This window comes from Melospiza georgiana, chromosome Z (genome assembly GCF_028018845.1).
Source record: "Melospiza georgiana isolate bMelGeo1 chromosome Z, bMelGeo1.pri, whole genome shotgun sequence".
NCBI lineage: Eukaryota > Metazoa > Chordata > Aves > Passeriformes > Passerellidae > Melospiza > Melospiza georgiana.
The window spans coordinates 11,720,864-11,748,241 of NC_080465.1; the positions used below are offsets into that span (position 1 = coordinate 11,720,864).

A 27,378-nucleotide genomic window follows, 5' to 3' on the forward strand; every position below is an offset into this window, starting at 1 on the left:
GCTTACCTATTTCCATAGGTTAATCATAAATTAACTCATTGGCTACAGAAGACAGTCGACAGACCAATGAAGGAGCAACGGACTGTTAAACATAAAGAAGAGGCTGTTCCTATCTCGAGCCAGCTACAGCAAATGTTTTCCAGAGTCTGGTGGTATGAAAACAGTGGCCAGAAAACAAAAACAAAACAAAACCACAGCAACAAAAACCCAAACAACAACAACAAAACAAACAACAACCAAACAACAACAATAACAAATCCCAAACTCCATATGACCGGATGTTCAATCTCCACCTCTGCCAAAAAAAAAAATAAAAAAGGTTCCCCTGAAGAACTTAGTGTGAATTTCCATCTGAGTGAGCTTCACTTATATCAAGTGACTCAGTTACAGCTCCAACAATTATGCCCAAAAAAATCTGTCCTTCTCGCCATCTGTGACATTCTTCCTGGTTACATCCAGAGCACCTAGCCATCAGACAGCCAGATAAGAATTTCAAATGTTGCTAAAGAGATGATGCTAAAGAAATGGAGAGTCCCAAAGCAGGACAGCAAACAGAGACAGGGATTTCAGCAATTAGGTTTCTACAAGTACCGTCCCTGCAGATTAATGAAAGCTTTTAAAAAAGGAAAGCCCTGACAAAATGTTCCAGATACACAGCTTACCTTTGAGACTTCGGTACATTTTTGTGGTTTCACAACACACTTTCCTATTAATATGGAAATACTTTTCTCAGTAACCAACTGATAAGTTCACAGAAACAACAGGGGAGACAGACAGAGTACAACATGGAACCAGAGACTTTACTCCATATACAACCTGTCAAATGAAGAGGGGAGCCTTGAGGAAACTTTTCACCTTACATTCCACCCCTTCTACTAACACTGAATGTAGAATAAGATAGGAAAAATATTAAAAGGTACTACAATGTGCAAGGAACAAAAGTATCTTGCAAATTCAAGAAAAAGGCCAAATAATCATTCATCTTATGGGAAAGAGGAGAAAGAATTATACACAAAGTAGTGATGCCTCTCATGAAGAAAGCATGCAATGTAATGCTTGCTTTTTTAGTAAATTTCTGTTTATCTAGGAAATCCCAAACCTCAGTCTAAATGCCCAGATAAACTCAATAGACTTAAGTTGCAGTCACATATCCCTTAATAGCAGATGTAAATAGAAGTGAGGGTATCTAAGCTAGGTACTTATCACCAGCCCCACCACATCTATTCTGGAGATCATTGCCTTTCCCTTTACATTGTCTGTGTACCCTCCCCTTTCACCACAGTCAAGGTGGACACTAGGTTAGAAAACACACTATTGTGGATCACCTGGACCTTTTCTTGAAGCAGTCTAGGGACTGTTCCACCTCTTAGAAATACTCCTAAGTGATATGCATTGGTAGTATTCTGGGAAGATGCTGTCAGAACCCCACATGGGATTATAGCTCAAGTTTCATTTTCAGAAACCTAACAAAACTGTTCCACTGATACCTGCAGGCTGAGGCATGCTCTGGTCATCAGCTTCCAGTTTTGTCCTGGCACTCCATTTCTACCCATGCCACAGATACAGCTTCACTGCTTAGCTAGATGCAAAGACTAAGGTACAGCCAAGTGTACCTTGTACACTTGTACCAGTGCAGACACTCTTGCATGAGCACTATGCAAAACCTTTTGTGGGAGAACTGAGCAAAACCACAATGTTTTTTGTCCAGAACTGAAGAAAACAAGATTTATTACAACCCACTTCCACAGAGGAAAAGCCAGACTGAAGAACTTCTGTAGTGCTGTAAGAGGAGTTACTGTTGGATATACTGGTTCCTCTGAGTGTAGCCTAACTTAGATCAAACCAAAGGAAATATCTTTTCTTACTCTAAAGACATGTAATGATGCTTTGCTCTCACTCCAAACCAACAAATGCAGTAATTCAACTCTAAAGTGGGCTACAAGCTTGATTTTAAATAAAGCTGCAATTTAAAAGGAGAATAATTTGACCTCTAAGTAATATTTCCTCTCTTCTCATAGCCTGATCTGTTAGCAAAAGCTTTACAAATTTAGTAATGACTAAAATAAATTAGCCTAATTACTTGACAAACCTGGTACACTGACTTGAAGCTTCCATATCAACTGACCTTCTCTAAGTCAAAACACTGAAAATGCTGAGAGTACAGGAACGAACAACAGAAGCCTCACACTCCTCATCCACGGAGCTGAGTTTTATTCACAAAGCAAACACAGTGACTTATTGTGCAACAATGGCAAGCCAAACAGGACAGAGAAAATTCTGCTTTGACCTCTACACTTAAACTTAGCAAAGGCTTGTTCCCTACAAAATATTGAAATCTGGTAGTGCAAATTACACCACTCACTGCCTATTCCATTTTGAAAGTAATATTCTATTAGCATGGCTCTTCTGGAAAGAATTAAAAGTTGATAAACATAAGTATAAGAAAGATGAGCTCTTATGACACCATAAATATTATCCAGAGCTATTGTTATCCTAATGAGCTAAAGTGCCAGCAGCTCCTTTTTACCAGCTCCTTGGCTTCCAGTATAAGAACAACAACGGAAAAATTAAAACTAATTTCTATCAAATTTCTCCAGATCCTAAGATTAAATTATTTCTTTGTCTAATTGTTGATTTAGAATGCAAATTTCCTTTTGAATTTACTAAGACTCACATTCAGGGCAACATTGCTTAATCATTGGTTTAATTAATAAACTTGTTTTACTCTGCCAAGGAGACAAACAAGTTTATTAAGTCTATCAAGCACTTGGTAAGGTACTACTGATAAAAAAAAAATATGGTCCTACTTCACTGCATTGATTACCCTGGAGTGAATTTGTCTACTGGTAGTTAAGCTTGCATACGTACATACATCACACACACACACAAGAGTAATTTTGTTTTGAAAATTTATGAAATTTCATTTGTTATCTCAATGTTATAATTTTTAAGTTGTAGTCTGATTACCAACAGGGTATCTAATAGAAGCAATAATAATAAGGAAATTTTATACGTGCAAGTAGATGCAAAAATTACTACCATTTTGCCTTAAATTTTCCTACAGAAAATTTCTTATTACAAACTGGTTTTATAGTTCTGCCAGTCAATTATACAGGTTTTAAAGTACAGTGTGAACAAAATCACAGTACCATGCACATAATGTAAAGTTCTTTAATAGTCACTAAGAACACTGCTTTCAATCACTTCAAATATGTCAATGCTCGTTTTACCAAACAGATATCAGATAACAGCCTGGTTTAATGTTCCCACAGACACAGTCATTTCAGAGCCTAGGGAGTATCCAAAGGGGCGTAAACATACACAAATATGTTTATAATTAATATATTGCATATAAAAGACACAATTCTTCCATAACCTCCACAGCAGCATTCTTCTTGCAGAGATGTCAATGCTTATGTTGCTGCTCATTTTAAAGCCATCGCCTTCTATGCCTAAAAATGAGGTGGGTGAAGTGGCCTGCTGGTAGGGAATGCAGCTAGGAGCACTTTTCAGTGCTCTGTCTCTCATTCTTGCGATCAGGAAATGCAACAGAAACTAAATCTGAAACAAGAAACGCTATTAAGAATACTTTCCTGGAGGTTGCTACTTAGTAGACTCTAGCTACCGGCAATACACTCTGCATTTGTTTATACATAAGCGGAGTGCAACATTTTATATCCATCGGTGACTTTCAATCAAGCAATAGGTAAAGAAACAAGGCACAGCATTGCCAAGCACTTAAAAAGGTCGCACCTGAAACTCATTAACTTTTTTCTTGTCCCCTTACAAAAGTTACACAGTATAGTTACACACTAAAAACTCTCCTGTTCTCATACTGGATTTCAAAGAACTGAAAAAAAAAAAAAATTATGCATCTTTTGATTTTTCTTTACACGAACTTTCCACTAGCCAAAGGAAAAAAATATTGTCCATTTTATTCTAAGATTTTATTATAAATTAAGTCAAATTAAAAATGTATTTTACTACTAGAGATGACCAGACACAACTTACCAAACTTAGCTTATCTACTCTTTTCCCCATGCAAATTACTACAGCCACTGAAGACAAAAAATGGAACAGTTGTTTTACAGAGGCCAAACATAATGTTCAGATGGTTCATAATCAGATCAAATCAAAGCCTCTTTCCACACAAGTAATCATGACTTGTTTTCTCAGAAGGCTTTGCCAACCAAGATACCAACAGCAGGGATATTCTGTAAAATAATATGTTTTCTTTTCAATGACCTATGGACCTATTTCCTTATTTTAACTCTGTAAATTCATTTTCACAGCAGTGACAAAGAGAAGAAGTCATATAAAATTCAACTCAGAAGGTAAGAATTTTGGAAGGCTATAAATTACGGAAAAAGTGAGTTTTAACTGAAGAAGCTTAAACAACATTTACTGCAGAGGTTACTCCATTTCTGCTATAATGCTTTCTTGGCTTTGATCTTTAAACCAATGACTCATGAAAATGATATCTTCAAATTTACCGGCCACCAGTAAGTGGGTCTTTAAAAAAATGTACAACAATAAAGCAGGAAGCACAAGCACTTCTTAACCATTTGAACTGTCAACTAATTAATTATTATACTGAAACAAAAGCCTATTAAAAAAACTCTCTAAAAAAGGAGAGAGGAGAAAAAGCAACTCAGAAAAAAGGGGGCTAGGCAGTTCTAGTGAGCAAACCAAATGGCATATTGGGGAGAGAGGTTCAAGAAAATGTATTATATTTGCTCAAATTAATAGAAGCATTTCTCCCCCACGCCATTCAAAAGGAAAACAAAACAGGGCAGCTCTCTTGCCACAGAGTGATGCCCCTTAGCTGGAAGCAGCCCCAGTTGTCAGGTTCCTGTCAGCACAGAAGGGCACCAACACTTCCCTTCTCCCACTCTTTTGCTCCTAGTTAATATGTGTGGTTTGTTCAGCAGTCTTTGCTGTTAAACAATTCATTTTTTTCCTTGCCTCCTCTGCTTCAGGAGCAGGCAAAAATAGCAAGACTTAGGCACAAAATATAAAGCTCATTTCCTGTACCTTACTGCCTCATTCTTTCACCTCCTTGTCCATAGGATTTAGCTACCAAATAGGTCTTAATCTGTAAACAAATGATTTGCTCTACAATTAAGCCATTCACTGTTTTTTTTTTTCCTCCCTCTCTTTCTTTGGCTGCTTGGCTGCTGTCCAATGTGGAGGCTCATAGGTTCTTCTATTATTTAGTGCTGGTTAAAAGGCAATAAGCTCATTCAGAGTTTATAAAACTATAAGCTATCAACAAAAGCATTTAATGTTTCTCTGAAGCACTGTGATTTTTTGCCTGAAAAATTAATAATGTGTGGTTGCATGCTTATATGTGTGTACATGCGGATGATGTGTGGGGGTGTTTTTTTATGCACTGGCCTGGTAATTCACTCAGCATGCCTTTAAAAAGTCACTTATTGTAAACTACAAATACATATATTTCCCTCGAATTTTAATTGACTGTGTACTTTTTTTATCAACAACTGACAATCACAGGAACTGTGATTCACCATGGCTACAAAGCTGAACCTCAAATACTTTGATGTTGTATGAGAAAAAAAAAAAAAAAGGCATGCTACTGTGGTATTTCACAATGTTTGCAAATATAGTTTCTTTATAGAATGATGTTGGGAATCACAGGAGTCTGCCAGAGTAAGTGAAAGCTTCAGAGAAGTAAGTAACATGTTAGCTTTTTCATTGCTGCTGTTAAAAGTCACTGACGACTCAAGAGAAAATAGCATTGAGATAATTTTCATTTACCTCTATTTTTAAGCTTTTGTTCTTTCTGGAAAATATATTCTCAGGTTAAAACCAGAACACAACGTGTCTATGTTTGTCTTCACAGAGATGTTTCTATATACAACACAGGATTAGCAGGCTACTGCCTCAACGTGTGACAGTAAAGACAATTAAATATTTTTTTTAAAAAACATGTCTGTATGTTTTCAATACTTAATACGTTAAATAAGTAAAGTATTGTAAGTAGATAGATAAATTTACAGGTGTAAATCTCATTTAGAAATGACAGGTACTTAGCCATTTCAATTTCAGCAATATACTTCCAATGAAATTCTGCAAGCCTATTTAAAGTCTATTACGGCTGCTGACATCAATCTGCCAGGCTTTAGAGTGCTAATCTCTACTAAAGATTTTCACCTACAAGTTTAGCCACTGGTATATTTGACTTAAATACTCAGTGTTTCTCTGTATAGGCAACTACAGACATAAGGCATTAGAGGTGGATGGGCAATGGGGCAGAATTGACACAGAGCACCTGATGCTAGTATTGCCTGAATAAGGAATGAAGTTCCAAATCCCCTTAGATTCCAGTCTTCTCCTCAGGGTTTTAGTCCTGATTTCCACACTTTCCACTCAAAACCTCACTTCTTCCCCACTGAATATAACATACTCCTACTGTAGCTACTCATGGGAGAATGAACGCTACAGGAAAACCCTCTTAATTTAAGGTATCTTATTTTAAATGTACACCCATGCACTCATGAATATGGATGCATACACAAGCACAGGCCCATACAAAAGGACACACAAAGATTTTAATGAGCTGTACCTATTAACACGCACCAGAGATCAAATGAGGCTCTGTCCCCATCCTTCCCCCGCCATCCAAATGACAACTTCACAACTTCTGACGTTGCAGATAAGAGGTGGCAGCCAGACAGGTGTCAGGTATGCATGCTCATCCTGAAAAACTACTTAAAGGTTCCAAAAAAATTGTGCTAACCCTGCAGAAAAGAAATGCCTCTTATCCTGAACTGACACAGCAGTCACATCCATATTTAAATGTTAATTATGTGTACTGTTAACTTGTTTAATTTATCGCAATACAAAGTACCCTCAATGATTACCAACCAGTTAAAAAAGGTTTGTGAAAATGAAGCAGTAAGAGGCATTTGAAGCCTTTCAAGAAATATTTCACTTTGAGAAAAAAATATAAATCTTGGATGTAGTTTGAATGTAGTTGGCAAATTTTCCACCTAGAGAAAATCTGAAGGCTCAAAAATAAATATTCAAGAGCATTAATTTGTTTCTAGATGTGTGCGTGCAAGTAAAACAGCAGCCATAATGTGGAAATTTGAGTCACATTTTGCAACTAATTGGAAGCAGATTAGAATTCTGCCTCAGGGGAACATTGTCAAACTAGAAGCTGGAGCAAATGAAGAAAGAGGTGAAAGCATCGTGAAGAGCTGACAGATTTACAGTGCTCAAGGCAATAAACGGGTACTAGATGAAAATGAATGTGCTTCACTGTACTGCATGCAGTTTTCAGTCATATCTCAGCAATAAGAGCATACAGCCATGAAACAATTGTTTTCAGAGAGATGGTGAAGGAAAGAGCAAGAGTGAACAAAACACTACTCAGGCGGCGTGCAAAAAAACCTATAAATCCTACAGTGGCTCAAGTTGTTACAAGAATAATATAATTGGTCATAGTAGGTACTGTTCTGCAGCCTGGACTCATCTCAAGTAAGGGATTACAGAGACATAACACAAGGAACTACTTACTTGAGTTGAAAAAGGACAGTAAGCCCTTGCTCAGTGTGAGTAAGAGTCAAAGCATTAGGCTCTTAGGAAAAAAAAAACAAAAACCACACAGATTTTTACATTTTTAAGCTAAGAAAAACACAGAACCCTGCAGACAGATAAATCAGAGGCAGAAGGGGAAAAGCCTTTTTAGGGGGTGATTAGGAAAAGGTTGGAGGAGATCATGAAATGAAAATAAAGTGCAGAGGCTAATGTACCAATGCTGTAATGGAAACAGCTGCTAGCTTTCTCCTTCAGTGCTTGGCATCCATTGCAGCGTCATAGGAAAGACTGTTAAAAGATCTGGACATGAAATGTAAATAAAACTATTAGCCAAAACTCAGTTGCTGTATTTATAAAACAGTAGCAGTTCTTTTTTCTTTACATGTATGTATATATATACATATACATATATATATACATATATATACACATATATATATATACCTCCAGCATATATCTGTGAATATTTATATTGATAAATATGTATCCATGCATGTGTTTGCATAATCCTCTCCTTAAACAGCAACTAGTAACACTATTACATAATATTGCACCTTACTATTGGCTGAAGTGGACAAAAATATCAATTTATGTTTTCTGTAAAACTGGGTGTGGAACAACCACCTTCATTGTTCTCAAAACACAGCAGTATTTTTCCTTCAAATTCCAGAACTCCAATGCAATACTGGAGTTCTGGAGCACATATAGTGCCTAACATTAAACCTAGAGCAAAAATTAACTATCAAAACTTTATGTCAAATATGTTCATTACATCCATAAATACTCCTGGAATATTGGATCCTTGTAGTCAGGACAAGATAGCTAAACAAATGCCTCGAAGTTTACTAAATCAGATTTAAAACTCCTACCAGCAAAACAAAGTTCAATGAAGTAACGAGGTCCATTTCTAATTGTATTTGCTTCTAACTATTACCTTTTGTTGAAGAGATACAGATCTAGTTTCATTTCCCTCCTTCAAAAAGAAAGGATTGGCAAGAACATGAAACCCTGAAACATGCAAATACTGCCATTACTTCACTGCTACAAGCCTATAATAAAGCACAGATTTGATAGTCCTATCCGTGTAGTGCGGCGAACCACATTCAAATAAACAGTTCTCCATGAAGAATGAAAACCCAAAGACCAAACCCTTCCAATTCAAACATTATTGTTGCTTTTAACATAAGCCATCCACAGAAATCAGCCAAGGAGGTGACAGGAAATCCAAAAATAATTTGGTTTGGCCCTGCACACTATGAGAAAGGAGATTACAGTTTGCTTTTCACTCTTCTTACTGGTTGAGGGAAGTGGTGAAAACTATGAAGGCTATGCTTACGTAACAAGAAATGATGGTACCCACAGACCTATTTCTACCAGAGTTCAGCATAGCATCACTGAAATTCATCAATAAAGGTGGCACTTGAATAGCATGAACTTGTGTTGCAGGGGGGATGGGCTTAACAAAACCCCTGAATTAATTCAATGGATAATGCAAATGACTAAATGTGTGCAAAATCAAACTGTCTAGTGAACACAGTTAAAGAGGCCAGATGTGCCTCAAAATTTCCTGGGAAACACAACCTAAACTTGGCGCTTTCTTTTATCAGAATGAAGAAAGCAAGCTCTCAGAGTTTACCAAAGTGTGACCAATTGGAGCTTAGTCTTCTGTTGCTAATTGAAGCACAGAAAAAAAAAAAAGCCAGTTTCTGAGGGCAAACTACAAACATATACTTTTTATATTCCAGTGCCACATGATAAAAAACAGAATCAAGCTGACTGGTAGAAATTTGACTGGCAACCAAAGACCAACCTATTATTTCAAACTGTTATGGGAACGCAATAAAATTGCTACCAGGTTTCCTTATGTTACTCTTCAATAAAAAGAAGCCATCGGGGAAATAAGAGGAAAAGAAAACACATCAAAACCTCTAAAGTTTCTTTAAGTAAAAGTACACTTTTGTGGTGTTATGCCATCTGCTTCTTGGTTAACATGACAAGACAACTCAACAACTAGAATGCTAGTGTTTTGAAAACATCAAGTAACCACAATCAATAGATTTTAGTTTGCTCTTTTGACTGCAAAAACTACATTCACATGCCACTACTGACATATGCTTCGAACATCCTCATGAGGTTATTTCCCTTTCAGTATTATTTGGCGGAGTTTCTCTGGAGACAAACACCTCAAACTGTGTTTGCGTACAAATGTGAGATTTAGGCTAGGAAGAATCAGAAGCTGTGAGAAGATAAAGGAACCAAAAGTTTGGTATTTTTTTCTGAAGATCAGCTGACGAAGACTTATCATAAAGGATATACAACTGAATGTAGCACAATTTCACTTCAAAATTAGTGAAACAAAGAGCTTCACATTTAATTCCTAACAGGTATTACAGGCAGAAGCTAGAGAAGTTGATCCTTTCACCTTAAGATTTAGCAGTATTTGTCAACTGACCATACAAGCAGACATATTACAAATCTCTGTCACTAAATGCAACTTTCTCACTTGCAGTGTTGGCTTCAGATTTCAGAACAACACCATAGTAGCCCTAGAGCTGGAAAACCAATCTTTACAGGCATGATTCCTACTTCATTGCATGCAACTTCCCCTGAACACTCAATTGAACTGTTTAATCAAGTAGCGTTACACATATATAAGCATATATATTATGGAATCGTGCATGTACATGGCGTGGGTGTCAGAGCAAGCTACCTATTCCACTCCTTGATGTTTCTCTCAGCTTTTTCAAAAAAGGAAAAAAAAAAATTACAAAGAGCCTGCTTGTCAGTCAAGTTGCTCTGAATAGTTTTACAATCTTTCATTCAAATGTAAAGGCTTTGTTCCAATTGCCAAGACCATTTTGTAAGAGTTAAAAGAGAAAGTGCAACAGAGGGTGCTTACTGAAATCCTACCGCACAACCAAAAGTCATTCTCTGACCTTCCTCTTTGTCCAAATGGCTACTCATTGCCTTCAGTAAATTATATTAAATCAAGGATGTAATAATAATTTTTTAAATCATTATTTAAAATCTCTTTTTTTTAAGAAAATCCCTCAAATCATGTTGTAACAAGTGGTAATTATATTTATTAAAATTATCACATTTCAAACATATTTTTAAGCAAATTAAAAAATGATAGATTGTGTTACTGTTCACTCTGATGAAAGGCTGCACTGAAAAAAGCTGCACTGGGCAGAAATAGCGCTACAAAAACAGAAAAAGAAAGAGGTTTATGAAACAGAATATATATAATTTTTTCTGTATATATATCTATATATTATGTATTAATTAAATATATATATATTTTTTTTATTTTTTAGAAAGGTATTTACTTTCTGCAATTATGACATCATCAGAAATTTTCATGAAAGACTGCTTTGCCATCTTCCACCCAATAGGAAATCTTATATACAGACCACTTTTTTTAAAAAAAATCCATGTATATTGTGTGATTGTTAAGAGAGGAAAAGAACTCCTTGATATGTAAGCACACTAAAACAAACACTAGTTTTTAGCAAAAAAATATGGCCAGCCCTTCAACTGAACCCAATCCACAGATCCACAGGTGCCTATATGAGGATTGGGGCAAGATGTATTTCTGGTGTAAAAAATGAAGGACACTTAAGAAGTCGGACAATCCTCAGCCATTCAGGGAATTATGAATTAGAGCATCACACAAGGTACAATGTTAAGAATACTATAAAAACAAGAACCTGGTTGTTGGATCATTTGTACAAAGTATCTTAGCTCAGATCACAGCAGACAGGTTACATTCAGCAATTCCAACTGCATACCATGCAACAAATCTGGAACATGCCACTCACAAAGGGAATTCTGTGTTTGAGAAATACGGACCACGTGGCAGTAGCACAAAACGGCCTGAACTGCTGCAGAAGAAATCCAACCTTTTTCAAGGGTGGGTGACAGAAATCCAAAATATAACTACATCCTTATCCAAGATGGAAGTAAAGGTGAAGGATAGCTGAAATGTTAGTCCTTCTGTCACGATACTCCTGATGAAGCTTGAGAAACATGCTCAATAACACACGTATCAGTAAGAGTGTGAGACGTGAAGAAAAACAGGGGGTTTTATTCTTTTAGAAATGCAAATAGCATGGATAACACAGGGCACATAAAGGGGAACCTGCATTCAACGTGCAAAGGATGTGTCCATTTAACAGAAAGCAGATCCCAGGCCCTCTCACTAGTGTCAGTGCTATGGAGATAACCCATTTTTTATACGGTGGAGAAAAAAAGGCACTAGTTTGAGCACGCAAAAAGCCCTTCAGATTTCAGATTTATGATTTACGTTGTTGTCGATAAAATAGCTTTCCAATTATGAAGGAATGCATTCTGTGTTAATGATCACAACCAGGGGTCCAAGCTTTACTCTTTTGTCAGAACTACAGCAGATCCTCCCTGCAGCTTCACCATTAACATGTCTGTTTCCTGTCAGACCACTCAGAGATAATGTCATTTATCTCAGGGCGGCACAAGACCAGTCATTAGCTTCAGTAAAAGACCTCAAACAAAGGCCGGATGGCGTTTTATCCAGGGCTCATAGGCTGCAGCCAAGAATCTCATTGCCTAACAGTTTAGAACAACTTATCTTTAGAAGAGTGATTTTCTCCCTATCAAGAATTCTAGAACACTTCTCTGAAGAGCAGCAAAGTCTGCATGGAAAATTTTAGTCAATGGTTTTATCATATGCAATTAGGTGCCTGATAAGAGCTTGCTAAAGTTATCCTTTGAGAGGCTGGGGTGGGTTTTTTTGGTTGTTGTTGTTGGGAGGTTGTGGGGGTTTTTTTTTTCCTCCTTCATTTTACTTCGTAAGGAAAGACAGAGTAAATCAGGTTCTACCTCAATAGCAAGACCTTTGAAGAACTGACCCTTATTGTGTTTGCCTGCAGGAGGTGATTCACTGTTATAAATTCTTCAATGACTGAGCTTCTGGAAACCTCTTTAAATGAAAGTGGAACTGGTTAACTGTATGTATGAACATGTGTTTTCACAGTCTCTCCCGTATTATTGCATTTCAGAAAGCTTCTATAAAGTGCCAGGTGAACTTTTTAAAATAATGATAATAATAATTAAAAAAAGAAAGAGAGTCAGAAAAATACGAGCAAATCTCAGCTTTTCAATTCCTGGGCTTATGCTGAAAACTAGAAACAGATGGTACTTTCCATGTTACTTGAATCTGGTTATTGAACACCTCTATGGTTACGGGAGATTTTGCTTAGCACTTTTAACATACATTTCATTTATTGGACTATAAAATGCTACTTTGGAAAAACAAGTCTTTATATAGCTATAATTAAAACAGCCTTGCAGGAAAGCCCTTTAACATGGAGAACACGGTTAACCTCATGACATCTGGACAATCAATCCTTTCCTCTTTACTGGGTATTTATGAAGTTATTAAAATTGTAAAATTACTAATGCCCAAAGTGAAATATTTTTCCTGTAGTTCCGAATATGGCTATCAGCTTCCCTGCTTTGTTTGACAGATGCTCCAGACCAGCCTCCATTGTGCTACACTAACTCTTGCTTTGCACAGGAATTCAATAGAAGATCTGGTCATACATATTGGCAGAGGTCAGCAGGTTCACACGGAAAGCTTTCCTCGGCCAAAGGGCAACACCTCTTCACCCAGCTCAAAAAGCACCGTCACACTACTAGACAGCACTACAGAACTTTAAGAACCTTGAGCTGTGCTTATTGTTAGACACCCATACTTATCAATGTTTTTAACAGCTAAATCCCTTATGTAGCTTTCAAAACAGTTTGCTGTCAAACAACAATAGACTTTGTTCTTTAATTACAGCAAGTGACCTCCCTGCCCTTTTATTTCACAGTGAATAAACTACACACAAGGCCAGCAAGAAAAGTACATGAAGAGCATATCTCCATAACATCATTAATCAAAGCATGTACTTAAATTACTTACATCAATAGGTAAAATTCACCCAGAGATTCCTGATGGCATACAAAACACTATGAAATCCTAACGCTAAAACACAACAAGGAAAGTGAAGATAAAATAAATAATACTAGCCAACATGCTATTTTGCTAAAGACAACTTTCAAACATGCAATGCAGTCTTAATGAGAAGCACTAAGCTAAAAAAAGGACAAAAATTCCATTCTAGAGTATCACTAGACTGATACATTTAGAACTGTAACTAAACCCTTCTGATTGCAGCTTTGTATCTTCTGCATTAATTCCATGTAAACATACTGTTTTTCACATACCAAATGAAGTTTTCCTGTATCTCAGAGTAAATTATGACTGAATTAATTCCAAAATCTCCTCACAAGCATACAAAGCAAATTTTGTAGCTATTCTGAACAATTTTCAATGTAACAGCTGTTAAAAAACAAAAAAATGTTAGCTGGAACAGATGAAGAGCTCATGCTGACAAACAATCAGCAACTGTGCTAAAAACAGTATGGATAAGAAATGGACAATGGAGACGGGTTTTAACACCAAAAATCTTAGGAGTGGTTAGCCTACCTGTCAAAGCTACTTATTCAGACATGTCACTGTTGGCTTAGCCACAAAATGGACTGCACAAGTATAGCTCAAACATTTTAGAATTACAGCACACTTTGACTTTATCCACATATTAGGGGAGTGGCGACTTTTACAACATACTTGTGGTTTCTGCATAAAAGAGTCAGCAGAACAGAGTCATTGATTTAATTAGGCTTCGTAAGATCCAATTTATCATGTTTTACATGACTTTCTGCAGCAAGGAAACATAATAAATAGACTAAAAATAGAATGAAGCATGCTGTGAAAGCTAAACAGTGACTACAACTCCTGGGAATCTGCTCCAAGCTTTCCACAAATAGTAAACAAATGCAGTATTATATTCCACACCACATATAAAAACATGTAGATTTTTAATCAGCAGTCATGAACTCATCTGATTCTAAAAGGAAGCTTCCAAATTCGTGAGGCATGTCTTGCACAACAGTAAGATAACTGAACATTGATTTCAACATGCAGGCTGCAAATTATGTATTTATCTACAGATACAAGCTGCTTCGTGCAAGTATGGCATATATGTTCTAGCATATAAACAGTCAAAGCAATAACACTTCAACCATCTAAAGCCTTTAAAAATTCTTTCCAATGATGATTAATCATTTGGGAAAAAAAAAAAGAAAAGAAAAAAAGCAGAACAACAAACATAAAAGACTCCAATGTTGCTAATGTTGCCACTGGCTGGACTTGAAAAGTATCAACCATTATCAGCAACAAGATACATATTATTATTGTTGTTGTTGCTGTCGTTGTCATGATTTAAAGGGAATATTCTTGGCTAAGAAAAACGCTAAGGGACTTTACTTGAGATAGCAAGCAAGCACACCATTGTGCCAGACAATGGCCAAGGCTGCACGACTCTGGTGCGCAGAGCCCGTATTGAAGCCGGTGTGTGCCAACAGCAGCGGCTGTTGTTGGAAATGCAAGCTCCAGACCTCCTCCTGGAGCGACATCTACAACACGCAGAGTGTGCCACTGACGCTCAACTCCTCCATACGTGCTTGCTCTGAATTTGCATGCCATCCCATTTACATAGCACATAAGATTACTCGCACGTATATATAGATTCTTCATACAATTTCCTGTGTGACTAGAGAGTTGAAAGAACACAAAAACGGGAGAAACCACACCACCCTCTAATCTCCGTTGCCATGGCAGCAGCCTTTGAGATACTGAAATGTTCAGATTGCCAGCTAAACAAAATTGTTGAATGTGAACATTTGGCTGAGAGATTAAAAGGCTAAGGGGGTTGCAAAAGGGCAGTACCTCCCACATTCCAGGCAGCCACTGAATCCAATCAAATGGCTCTGACTCTTTAACCACAGCCATTGTGAGGACCGGATTAGGGCAATTTATCTAGATAGTTAAAACAGATTAGAGAACTGCAATTTGAAGACTATTGGCAACAGAAGTAAATGCCTACTGTACTAAGATAATAAAGAGACCATGAGATTTTTGGACACCTTTCTGCCGTGAACAGCACTTTCCATAAATCAAAATGCAAACATATACACATGAATTACATAGCAATCTGGTTTTCTCATCTGCATTTAGACAAGGTCATAAGGCTCATTCAAATTCATCCACAGATATGCTATCTTAAAAGCAATAATATGCATACAATATAAAATTTAATTTGTTCCTTGCCTTGAACAAATCCCTTGGAATTATCTCCCAGTACTAACAAATATCTGCTATCACAAACACCCAAATCTAATCCTCCAGTCGACTTCATATTACAAAAACCTTCATGACTGAAATACAAAAAGCTACTAGCCAGTAATAAGATGTAACTTCCCGCTCCCTGAGACCTTCAGCCCTCCCAGGCACTTGCAGACCATACAGTTAACGCCTTCCCGAAAGTCTCCCCATTGCAATGTTCACTTGGGGAAGTTGTAAAAGCAGGTAATTTAGGACAAACAGCTGACAATACAGTCACAATACTAACACCCTGAGATTGTTCATCTGGAGGGTGTTGGTTTGCTTTATTTTTCAAGCAGAGCAGGTTCCCTTTGTTTAACAACCTGTAGAATTTACCATACTTGTAATCCTGGGCCAACACTCGCCCTCTGGCCCCCCAGAAGATGGCTTCTGCCCTACGGACAGAACTCCCACCAACACCAGAACATCCTTGAACCAGCAGTTGACAAAGACAACATTGTCTCACTCCACCTTTCACAAATAATAGAGTAGCAGCCATCTATTCATACAGAAAGCATCCAAAATAGAAAGGAATAAAACCACATGCTCCCATCCGATTTCTTTCACACCATTTCAACCTCTCAACAAACAAGCACTTCAAATCCAAGAGCCAGCATGGCTCAGAGAGGAAAACTCCTCCAGACATGAGACAAACCGCTCCACTCAGTTCCAAAAGCTGTTTTGCACACACAATTCTCAGCACAAGGTGCATTTCCCTCCTCCCAGCATCCTCCTTCCAGGAAGACAAGAGGCACTGCCTGTCTGCTGGCTCCTTCCTCCCAGTCACCACACCAGCTTCTGGGGCCTCTGGGCTGCAGTGCCACGGAGGCGCCCAGCACAATGAGCATCCCGCGTCTCCACCAAGCGCCATGGCAGAGCCCCAGTCTCTGCCCACAGCTCCTGCTTCCTCCCCAAGCACAATCCCAGCTCTAGGCAGAGGGTCAGAGAAAGGGAGAGGGGTTCCTTCAGACTTTGGGAGAGGAATGGCCATGAATGCCTGCTGTGGAAGAGTCAGCACATACAAGACCTGCTGTGCCTGGAGCCTGAACTCTGCAGCCCCAGCCTGCGAACACATGCCATCCCACTGGTACTGCTGCTCTCTGCTAAAATTGGGGACAGCTCAGGCAGCAGGGCCATCACTGCCTTTCTCCTTCTGGGCAAGTGCAATTAAAACGAACAGACAAAACAGAAAGGTTCTGCAGGTCTGATGACAGGAGAGGAAATCACAAGAAAGAGCAGCATACTGGAAACATACTGGTATCTTCCATGTAGGGAAGAGGTCTCTGGGTTGGTTTTTTTTTCTAAGGGAAGGAGGAAGGACATACGCATGTCACAAATACACAGCAGAGAGGACAGAGGAGCCAGACATACACTCATGGGACACTTATTATAGACATGGGGAAACACAGAAGAGGTGGAGAGGAGCTTTGTCCTACCTTTTCTGTTTTCAATTTCTTGATTCGCCTGTGGCTCTCCTCCTCCTCCTCTTCCTTCTTTACCAAAACAGAGTTCCCCATTAACCCTGAATCCGGGGTACTTTTGCTCACTTCCCCCACAGCAGAGGAGGTGCAGTGGAAGGGGCTGGTGCTTCCACCACTGCCTCCCTTGGCCCCAAAGCCATAGAGGTGCCCAGCGGGAATTTGGCTATTGCCACCCCCACTGCCATTAGGGTGGCCCTGCTGCAGGTCATGCTGCTTGTCCTTCCTGGATTTTCCTGCATCCTTATCCCGCTTGGAGCCTCTGCTGCCTGGGGCTTTACCTGGTTTCTCCTCTTTGTTTTTCCCACAAGAGGCAACGGTGGTGGTGTTGCTGGTGTTGTTATTATTGCCGTTTGGGTTACTGCTCACACTTTGACCCAGTGCTGAATTCATGCCAGTTGCCTCTCCAGGGCGCCCTTGGACTTCCTGCCTTTTGCCAGCACTGCTGATCTCAGGAATCCCATACAAGGCAGCAGAAGGCAGAGATTTATTAGCATCCTTAGAAGTTTTACTCCTTTTCACTTTTGATTTGCTAGTCTCTTTGTGAGAGGAATTCCCCTGGGGAGCAGAGGGCTGAACAGAAGCGAATTTTAGGCCATCAGCTAAGGCTGAGGTAGCATTAACCCCACTGGAAGCCAGACCCCCGCAATCCTTGGAGCTGGTGTTGCTGCTGCTGGTGGTATTAGAATTATTCATCTCAAATTTCTGTCTGTCCTTCTCTAAGTCGGCGTCCAAATCGATTATTAAATTCCCAACACCGATTTCCCAGTCATCGCCACTGTCATAAGTGTCAACTGCGTTTGGATCCACACCTTTTCCTGCAGTGGAAGTGTTCAATGACATCCTGAAGATAAGATCTCTAGAGTAAAAATCCGATGAACTTCTCTTTGGAGATGTGGGGACATTCGTTTATCTCCGTTGGGCTCTCTCTTAAGTTCAACTCTTCTTGTCTCCCTCCCCTAGGTGTGTCTAGGCTCACAACCTGCAGTCCACATCCACGTTGTCCTGTGAGGAGGGAAATAGTCAAGTATTTCTTGTCTGGGTGTTACCACAATATAACGTCACTCAATAAAGAGGGGGCAAGGTAGGGGGGAGCAAAAACATTCAGCATTGCCACGCTCTTAAGTTTGTTAAGCCAGAGACAGTGGCTGTGGTGTTTTTACAATGAGCACTTTTATTCTACTTGTATACCAACATCCACAACCTCTCTTTAAGAGCCATGCCCATAAACAAAAAGGAAAAAAAAAAAGGAAGAAAAAAAAAGGAAGAAAAAATTTATCTACATTATTTAAATGTTCAGGAAATACAGTGAGAGAAGTGGTGCCTAGCTGTTGGAGCACATGTTGTAATCTAACCCCTTGGACCACCACCTAGGCACGAAAAGGAGAAAAGGAAGGACAGGGATTCACTCTTCAGTGCATTCCATGGATTTTGTGGCTTTTTTTAAACCAGACCATTGAAGTTTTGTGACTCTCCTGTATTATCTTTTACCCCCCTTCCCCTTAATCTCTTGGGGGATGGGGGAGGAGAGTGCTAAGGGAAGTGGGAAACCTCATTTTCCCTGCCACAATACACCTTCTATTAAAAACAACAGCCTACAAACTCAAATGTTTACTGGAAAATATTAAAATCCATAGGTTAAAATTAAAAAAAAAAAAAGTGAGAATAAATAAAAATTCTCATTCCTTTAAAAATATTCTTAAGATAACAGTTCTAAAAGCAGCTCTAATGTATTCCTAGGTCACACAATTGTTAGGTCTGTTAAATATAGTATTACTGACTGTACAGGAAACTGATTAAGACATACACTTTAAGTGATCTGCACCAAGGTGGCCTCAGTGACCGCAAATGAGTGTGTGTTTGACAAAGCTTAGTTAAAACGATTTTTAAAGGGATCTCTCCCTTTTACAGTCGACTGCCGAAATATTTATACATACATACGCATAATGCTTACCTTTAATCCTTTATCATTTTTAATTAAACCAGAAAATCAAAATGCTGTTCCCACTCGTCTCAGCAACAACTCTGTGCCTCATTTTACTTAAAGAGCAAGTGATCAAGAAGTAGAAAGCAAGTATCATCTCAGCCAGTATAAATCGGTCAATAACATATCTCCCCCTACTTTGGCACACGGATCAGAAGTCCATTTTTTTGTTTGTTTGTCTAGGCTTTTTTCGTCCTTGCTTAAAGAAAAAGAAGCAAAAAAAGCAAAAAAAAATAAAAATGCTGTGCCTCACAACTTTACGAGCTGGGAGGTAATATTTCACATTCAGAAGTGAAGCATCAAGGACCAGATTTTTGTTTGTTTGCTTTTCCTGAATAAGCACCGAGAGGTAATAAACACCACAGTAATATTAAAAAGAAAGCAAAAAAGGAAAAAAAATAAAAAAGAAAAAGAACAAAAAAAAAAAAAAAAAAAAAAAAGGAAAGAAAAAAAAATGTTTCCCCAACTTCACACTCCGTCTTCAGCCCCGGACCTGGGAGCCATCCCGATCAGTAAGTAATGATCCCACGAAACAAACCTACAGGCGCCCGGGTGTTACAAGACAGAATGTGCTAACATCGGGATAAATTAGTGAAAGGGAGGAAGGAAAAAAAGAAGAAAGGACTGAAAATCTGGGCTGGATTCCGCCTGTTAGTTGGGAAGTGGCATTTTTTTCGCCCGTCCTGACAGATCTGATTTCTTGAAGTAACTTGAGGGGAAACGGGCGGGGGAGGCGGGGGGAGGGGGAAGAGGGGGGCGAGGAAGAGGAGGAGGAGCGGGAGGGGGGAATCACTGATCTGATAAACCGGTTATCAAAACATTTTGTGGGAGTGGAGGAAGGACTGCGTACTCTCAAACGAACTAAATTTTCCCAGGGGTAAGATTTCGGGGAGGGGGGTGCCTGTCCCCGTCCCTTCGTCTGTCCGTCCCTCCCCCACCAGCCTTAGATCAGCGCTTTTTAAAAATAGGAATTAGGGGAAAAAAAAAAAGAAAAAAAAAAAAAAAAAAAAAGAGAAGCAAACCACCAGCATAGGCACGTATCAGTTTCGAATGGCTGTCTCGGGGGGAAAAAAAATAATAACAACGAAAAACCCGTGAGCTTGGGCTAGTCAGTCATGCGGTAAGTAATTCAGTAATTAGAGTCCGAGGAGATAAAGCAGACGACCTTTTTGTCAGGACAGATCGCTCCCACCTTATTGTCTCAGCAAACCTCGCAGTCTACCGTTATCACCCCCTCCCCCTGCCCGATGCCTCCCTCCCCCCTCTCCAAGTCAGACGGTCTCGGAGCTTTAGCTTAGTATTTTTAATTAGCCGGCGATGGGAAGCTAAAAGCCGTAATGAATTGCCGGTGGCGGGAGGGCGGGGGGAGGGGGAGGCGCGGCGGGCCCGCCGCTCGCGTCACGTGACGCCGCCGGGCGCCATTGGCCGCCGCCGCCGCCGAGCGGGGCCGGGGCCGCCCCTCACACACCCGGCGGGGCGGGCCGCGCCCTGCCCCGGCCCCGCGCCGCGCCGCCGGCCCGCCGCCTCGGCTGGAGTCCCGGAGTGCCCCCCAGGAGCGCCTCGCCGAGCCCCCCGCCACCTCCCCGGGTGGGGGGGCCCGTTTACCTCAGGGCTTTCCCTTCCCTGCGCCTCAGGGTAGGCAGAACCGAGACGGCGATGGAAGCGGGTAGCCGCCAAGGGACGATCCCACCCCCGTCCCCCGGCTCCAGCCTCGCGTTTCTGGTGTCTCGGTGTGACATGCGACGTGCCTCCCGGTCTGTCGGTGCCCCGTCGCTCCTGCTAACGAGCGCAGTGCTCTCGGGGCCCGGGGGGGCGGGGAAGCAATGCAGACTTGGCTGTAATGGTGTCACTTTTATTTCCCCCCCTCCCTCCCCCACCGTGGGTTAGTTAAAACCCAAAAAGGCACTACGCTTTAACGCTCCCTAAGTGCACCGTCAAGTATGATTTGTGTGGCTACAGTGCTTTCACCCTCTTACTTCCCTCAAATAACTCACCCTGTCTGGGGGGTTGTTTTGGGGTTTTCTTCCTCCTTTAAAAATCCCCAAGAACCCTAGTTATCTCAACTCCCAAAACTCTTTAACACTCCCGTTTGGAGAGAAAAAAAAGAAAATCCCCTCTAAGTGCTATAGACACACCACGCAACCGTACTTACGGTCTGTATTGGATCGAGTTGACCTTTTCCTTCTAACTGCATTGAGTGTGTTTTTGTTGCAGCCGCTTTTTATTTTAGGAAAAAAAAAATCTAATGTCTTCAACAGATTTATTGTGTTTGGAGGAAGAGAGCACCAGATATCATGAACCTTCCTTTCTTTCTTTCTAGAAACAAAATTAAAACAACAACGCCAAAAAAAAAAAAGAAAAGAAAATAAAAACTGGGCAGAGAAGGCAAACCCGGCATGTGTGTCTGTCCCCTCACAGGCTGACACACAGGCACAGGGGACAGGGGCGCTGCCCCCACAGCAGCGGCCGAGGCGGGGGAGTGGGAGCCTCACTCCGCGCGGTACCTGAGAGGGACTTTTCTTTGTTCGCGATGCCCTTTCCCTGCCGGCCAATCAGCACCCAGCTTTTATGAAACCGGGCCCTGCCATTGGCCCGCCGCTCCTCCTGCCTGCCGGCGAGGGCGAGAGACACAAACACGCACCCACCCGCTCGCTCGCTCGCTCGCTCACACCCCCGGCACCCGCTCGCGCTCGCGCCTTGCGGCCCCGCACACGCTGCGCCCCCGCGCACGCCGCACCCCCGCCCCCACCTCCGCGCGCAGTGTACACTCACTCACGCGTTCTGCGCTCGCACGCACGCACACGCACGCAGCCCCCCGCTCTGCAGCCCGCAGCCCGCACCGAGCCTCCTTGCTGCAGCCAGATACCAAATCGTGTTTCCCATTTCAATTATCCTACATAACATTTAAAGCTGAGGGAGAGAAAAATAAATGAGGGGAGGGAAAGGAAAAAAAAAAAAAAAAGAGAAAAGAGAGGGGGAGGAGGGGAAGGAAAAAAATAGAAAACCAAGGTGGAGTGTAGCTCTGCCAAGACTCACACGTAGGGAGGAAGACTCCCTCATTTCGTTTTAATTTAATTTCAGGGCAGTTTTCGAAGCCATGATGAATGATTTTTCTGTGCCGGTTTCAAAGAGGCAATTTAGAATCTCAGTCATAATTTTTAAATGCCCCCTCATTCAAAATTATAACAGCTTGAAGCCAGCGAGAGAGGGTTGCTGATACACATGTGCGATTATTTTCGTGCTTCGTGGAGGAGAAAAGCAAACAGTGTCTGGAGGAAGGGGCTGAGGGGAGGTTCATGGTAGGGCAGCACCCCCAGCTCTGCTTGGGGGTCACCGAGGCGCTGCTCCGCTCTCCGATCAGCCCTCTTTCTTGCATTCACTTTTACAGCTCCTCATGTATTTTATTACATGTTCATTTTTACAATATGGCTTAAGTTAGACAGGTCGGGTTTTATTCTTTTTTCTCCTTTTTTTTTTGTTTTCTCTTCCTCTTTTTCGGAAGGAAGGGGAGCAGAAAATAACCCTTTTGTTTCCAGACTGCTGATTTACTGCCGCACGCACTGAAGTGTGAATGCCAGCAACCCTATAACTACCACGTGAACATCCTTTCACAGGAATTAGTAACACAAATCTTCCCTATCGGGCTTTGTGTAGCTCGAAAATATCCCCCTTAATCATTCCTTTTGTTTACGTTGGGAGCCATTATGCTACACCACTGCGTTAAATTGCGTTTAACCCTTCGCGGACGGCAGGGGTGGAATGGGGACGGCGGCGGCCGCCGCCCGCGGGCACAGGAGGGTCGGGAGGTGGGGGGCACTAGCCCCGCAGACACCCTGTTCCTTTTAATATCCTCAAGCACGATCTACTCTTTTCTTTTTTTTTCCCCCTTTTCCCTGTCTTTGACTTTTTTTCCCCCCTTCCTCTTCCCCTTGATCTCGCTGGGACTGATCTCCCTGTGAAAATCGATACGGGATGTTTTTCTTGCCAAACGTACGCTACGCCCAAGTCAAGATTTCCGGCAAGAAGTCAAAGCGTGGCATTTACGATGTCCTGCACACCCATGACAGGGTGACAAAATACGTCTTTGGATTTCGTCCAGCTGAGCAAATCACGCTCGTCAGCGTGCCCGCGTTGCAGGCTTCCCAATGAAAGGGGCGATTAGTGGAGAGGTACCAGAGGAGCAAACCCCCCCAGACCCGGCTTGGCTGCGGGGGCTTTGCGGAAGGTGAAACAGGACTAGTGGGGGTAAAAACCGCCCGTGGCGTGGCACTCGACCGCGCTATGGCCACCCGGTCACCATGACCAGGGGCCCCAGGAGAAAAGGCTGCGCTCCAGGTGCTGTGAGTCCCGCGGACATTGGGGTCACCAACATAAGCTACCTTGGGAGGCCTTGAGGCTGCTCCGTTTCTCCTGTGTAAAAATACTTACCCTTCAAGGGCTGATAATGAAGGGTTTATTAGCAGGGATATGTTCATTGTCAAGGAGGCCCTTGATCACATTAAATGTTTAAGCCATTACAAAGTGGGGGAAGGAAGCAAAAAAAAAACAAAAAAAAAAAAAAACAACAAAACCAAACCAACCAAACAAACAAACAAAAAAACAACAAAACCAACAAAACAAAAAAACACCTCATGTCATGTGTGCAGCACAAACAAGAAATGCTGAGGTGTGAACAGTGAACACATCCCTGCCATCCCGCCCGGCTGTTGGGACAGCGCTGGGATAATGGCAAGGAGGACCTGTGAGCGGCCACTTCCCAGGCGCTGTGGCAGCGGACGCGGCTGGAGTGACTGGCACCCTCACCCCAGGGAGGGGACACTTATGCCCAGCATGAGCAATTTGTGGAGGAGTGGGCATGCATAATGTCACAAGGTACCGAAAATCACAGTTTCCCCGGGGGTAGCTCTTGAGTGATATCACTCACTGGTCAGCAAAATTTTAAGATCAGCAACACCAAGCTTTTGGTCTACTTAGTCATGGATCACTATTCCTGTTTCCTTACAGTATGTATTTTTCAGATTTAGGTAATGGCCCTGAATTTTTCAGTATTGACCTCTGTTTAGACACGTTTCACTTTGGGCTGCTTCTCGTCTGCAAAATTACAGTCATTTTCACATTATTATACAGTGAGTAGGAGACGGTTTGTATTTAGCGTTGGGTGGGGGAAGGGGTATTATGGGAAGTGATCTGCTACGGTCAGCACATAATTTCAGCCCAAAGAAAATTGCTTCTGAATAGATGGTCTGTTAACTAGCCAAGGAACAGTCGCTGGGAGAGATTACAGAAATGCCTCTGCTTTATCTGCCTTACACCATCATTTTAATTTTTGAAAGAAACGGTCAGGGGAAGAGCCAGCCACAGAGGGTTACTAACTACAGAGGCCAACTGATGGGGGTAAAGTATCCTTAAAAACCTCCTTAAATTACAAATTTTGGAGGGGAGCCTCTCACCCCATTCCCTCCTGGCATTTGTGTATGAGTCTACAGGGAAGGAGCCTGCCCAGTGTACCACATGGTTGCCAAAGAAGGGTTTTATTTACCCATTTCTGTGGCAGAAATTAGAGCAAGACTGCTTGCCGGCCCCTGGGTGCATCTGCAGCCGCAGATTCCGATGAGTGGATGCAAAAGGACCACTGAACTCACATTGTCTTGTCAGGTTAAGAATGTCGGTATTTCAAAAAGCGGCGTGTGTGATTTAGTGACTTTTCCGCCTTAATTTCTACCTGCTCTCCAAATTAGATTACAACTTTGTATTTCTGTGCATTTTACAAGACAGACAAAAGGCCAATAAATTAGCGGTGATTGTCTAAAATAGAAAATCCGTACTTAATTGGTGCAGCTGTGGACTGCTAATAACACCAAGAGATCACCATTCACCCATCCTGGTCTCTGTCCGGATTTTTTTGTTTGTTTTGTTTTTTTGGGGATGGTTGTTCGTTTTTTGTCTGTTTTGTTTTGTTTTGACCTTGCCAGACATATGCATCGCACACGCTACGAAGATCGCCGTCGAAGGTCTCTTTGTTTGGCGGAGGACCCGCGCTGCCGTTCCCGCTGTCCCGGGCGGGCCGCAGCCGTGAGGGGAGAGAGGCGCCTTCCCGCCCCTCCCGCGGCCGCGGGCCCCGCGCGCTGCCCGCTCCCCGAGCGCTGAGCGGGCGGCGCCCAATCAGCGCGCGAGAAATCGCTTTCGCGGCTCGCCATTGGCCGGCGGCGCGCGGGGCGGGGCGGGGGCCCCGCGCGCGGGCCCTGGGGGAGCGGCGGCTCCGCGCCTGAGGGGAGCGGGGCGGGCCCGGCGTTCTGGCCCGGCGCCGCTGGCAGCGCCGGGGTTAAACTTGTCGAGAAGAACGGCAGTAATGCCACCTAGGCTTACTGTCATTAGCAACAAAGCCTTAATTGCCTCCCCTCATTCAGTCTGTCTCCACTTCTCCCTTTGTTCCCGTGTTCGGTGTTGCAGGAGCACGGGTACGGGTCCGTACCTCCGATCTCGGAATTATCGACAGCCTGTCTGCAAAGATAAACCCATCGTTCTCTTTCTCTTCAACTTGCACCAAAGAGAGGGCAAAAATCCATTTCTCATCAGCACTTACTTGTCACACTAATTACGTAAACAATGAGGAGCGTTTCTCTCCTGTACAACGTTTTGCGCATAAAAGTTTTCTCATAACAAGACTTGAATGCAGTGCACTGGAAATTGTATTGATTCGAACATTTTGGGTTAGCGCATCCTAGAACCTTCAGAACATCCCACAGTATTATGGGCGAACTTTCAGTTGATGTGCACAAACTACTGGCTCTGCAGATTAGTTTTGGGTAATTTATTACAGCATTGCTGACTGCCAGTGATCCATAGACCAGAGTGTGGGAACTGATGATACAAACTACAGAGGAGTCATTATACACTTGGCAGATACTTCTGTTAGATACATTTTTTTTCCCCAGAGGCAATGCTGACAATGTTTCCTTCTTCTTTAGAGCAGTCCATAGACTCTTTTACATTTATCTGCATATTCACAAGGAGTCTCAGTTTGATACCTAATCTAGTGGTCAGTGTCTCTGACGTTTCAGCATACAAATATAGTTTCTACATGGATGCAAAGTGCTGCTATGTTGTTTATTGAAGAGCAACAAACATGACAACTAGATGGAATGATTTATGAAAGAGCCTCTATGTGCATGTGTATATTTATTTTGGAGTACGGAGAGAGTGTAAAAAGTAAACAGATAAAAACTTTCCTTCTGAGAGCTCAGAGGCAGAAAAGAAAAAAAAGAAAGAGACGAAAGAGAACAAACCTGAAAAAAGTGGGAGGAAATGTAGAAGAAGAAAAAAAAAAGGAAAGGAAAATAAAAAAAATAAAAGAGCAAAAGAGAAAAGCAACAGTTGAAAATAAAAAAATAAATAAACAAATAAATAAATGTCCTACCAGTGTAATGTGCTAATCAGTGAAATAAATACAGAAGGAATAAATGAGACGTTCCCAAGTACCGTAGCATAGAACTTAAAAATTAGGCTGGAAAGAGCACTAAAAATAAATAATATGGGTAATTACTCCATGTTGGCATTAGAGTGGACTGAATGACCCAGTAAGTTTTTTCTACTCCGTAAATTAACAGCTCTCCCAGGTTCTGCTGTAGAATTTGAATTACAAACCTTTTACCTAGACATGAATATAGCCTTCAGTTCATTGTATAGATGGTCAATTTTTCAAGTAATTTAAACAGCATATTTATTTATGTAATGCTTTGTGCAAACATTCTGATAATGTGAAAAATATTTTTTCTTTCATAATAAAGAGTGTGTTCTGAGAAACAAGGAATACATGTTGAAATCTGTTACAGTCTTGACATAGCCTAAGCTTAATGTTTCACAGTCCATTATAATTTGTAATAGAAATGATAGATGCAGTTTCAGTATTTTAGTAGGACAGTGCGTCGATGTTCTAGTCTTGCCAAGGTGAAAAATGTACAAAAGGCCAGTGGCTGGGTACAGTACTCCACATTTTCAGAGAGAACAAATGAGTGTGGGGAAATGAAACTGAGCCTTAGTGAATAGGATTGGATTGGTTTTTTAGAGGAAAGGCTAGGAGTCATAGGCCAGGGAGAGGAAAGATG

The 27,378-nt window shown here is 41.4% G+C and overlaps 1 protein-coding gene across 2 annotated transcripts in view; it reads right to left on the reverse strand.

Moving 5' to 3' along the window:
* ZNF608 (zinc finger protein 608) overlaps nt 1-19,895 on the reverse strand; it is an 83,238-nt gene extending 63,343 nt beyond the window's left edge. For both annotated transcript variants that reach the window (XM_058044387.1, XM_058044388.1), the window contains exons 1-2: nt 19,244-19,895; nt 17,248-18,294 (exon numbers count right to left, since the gene is read on the reverse strand). In XM_058044387.1, coding sequence (XP_057900370.1) covers nt 17,248-18,132 — 885 coding nt within the window. In that variant the 5' untranslated portion in view covers nt 18,133-18,294; nt 19,244-19,895. The remainder of the gene's footprint in view (nt 1-17,247; nt 18,295-19,243) is intronic.
* Between the last annotated feature and the right edge of the window lie 7,483 nt (nt 19,896-27,378).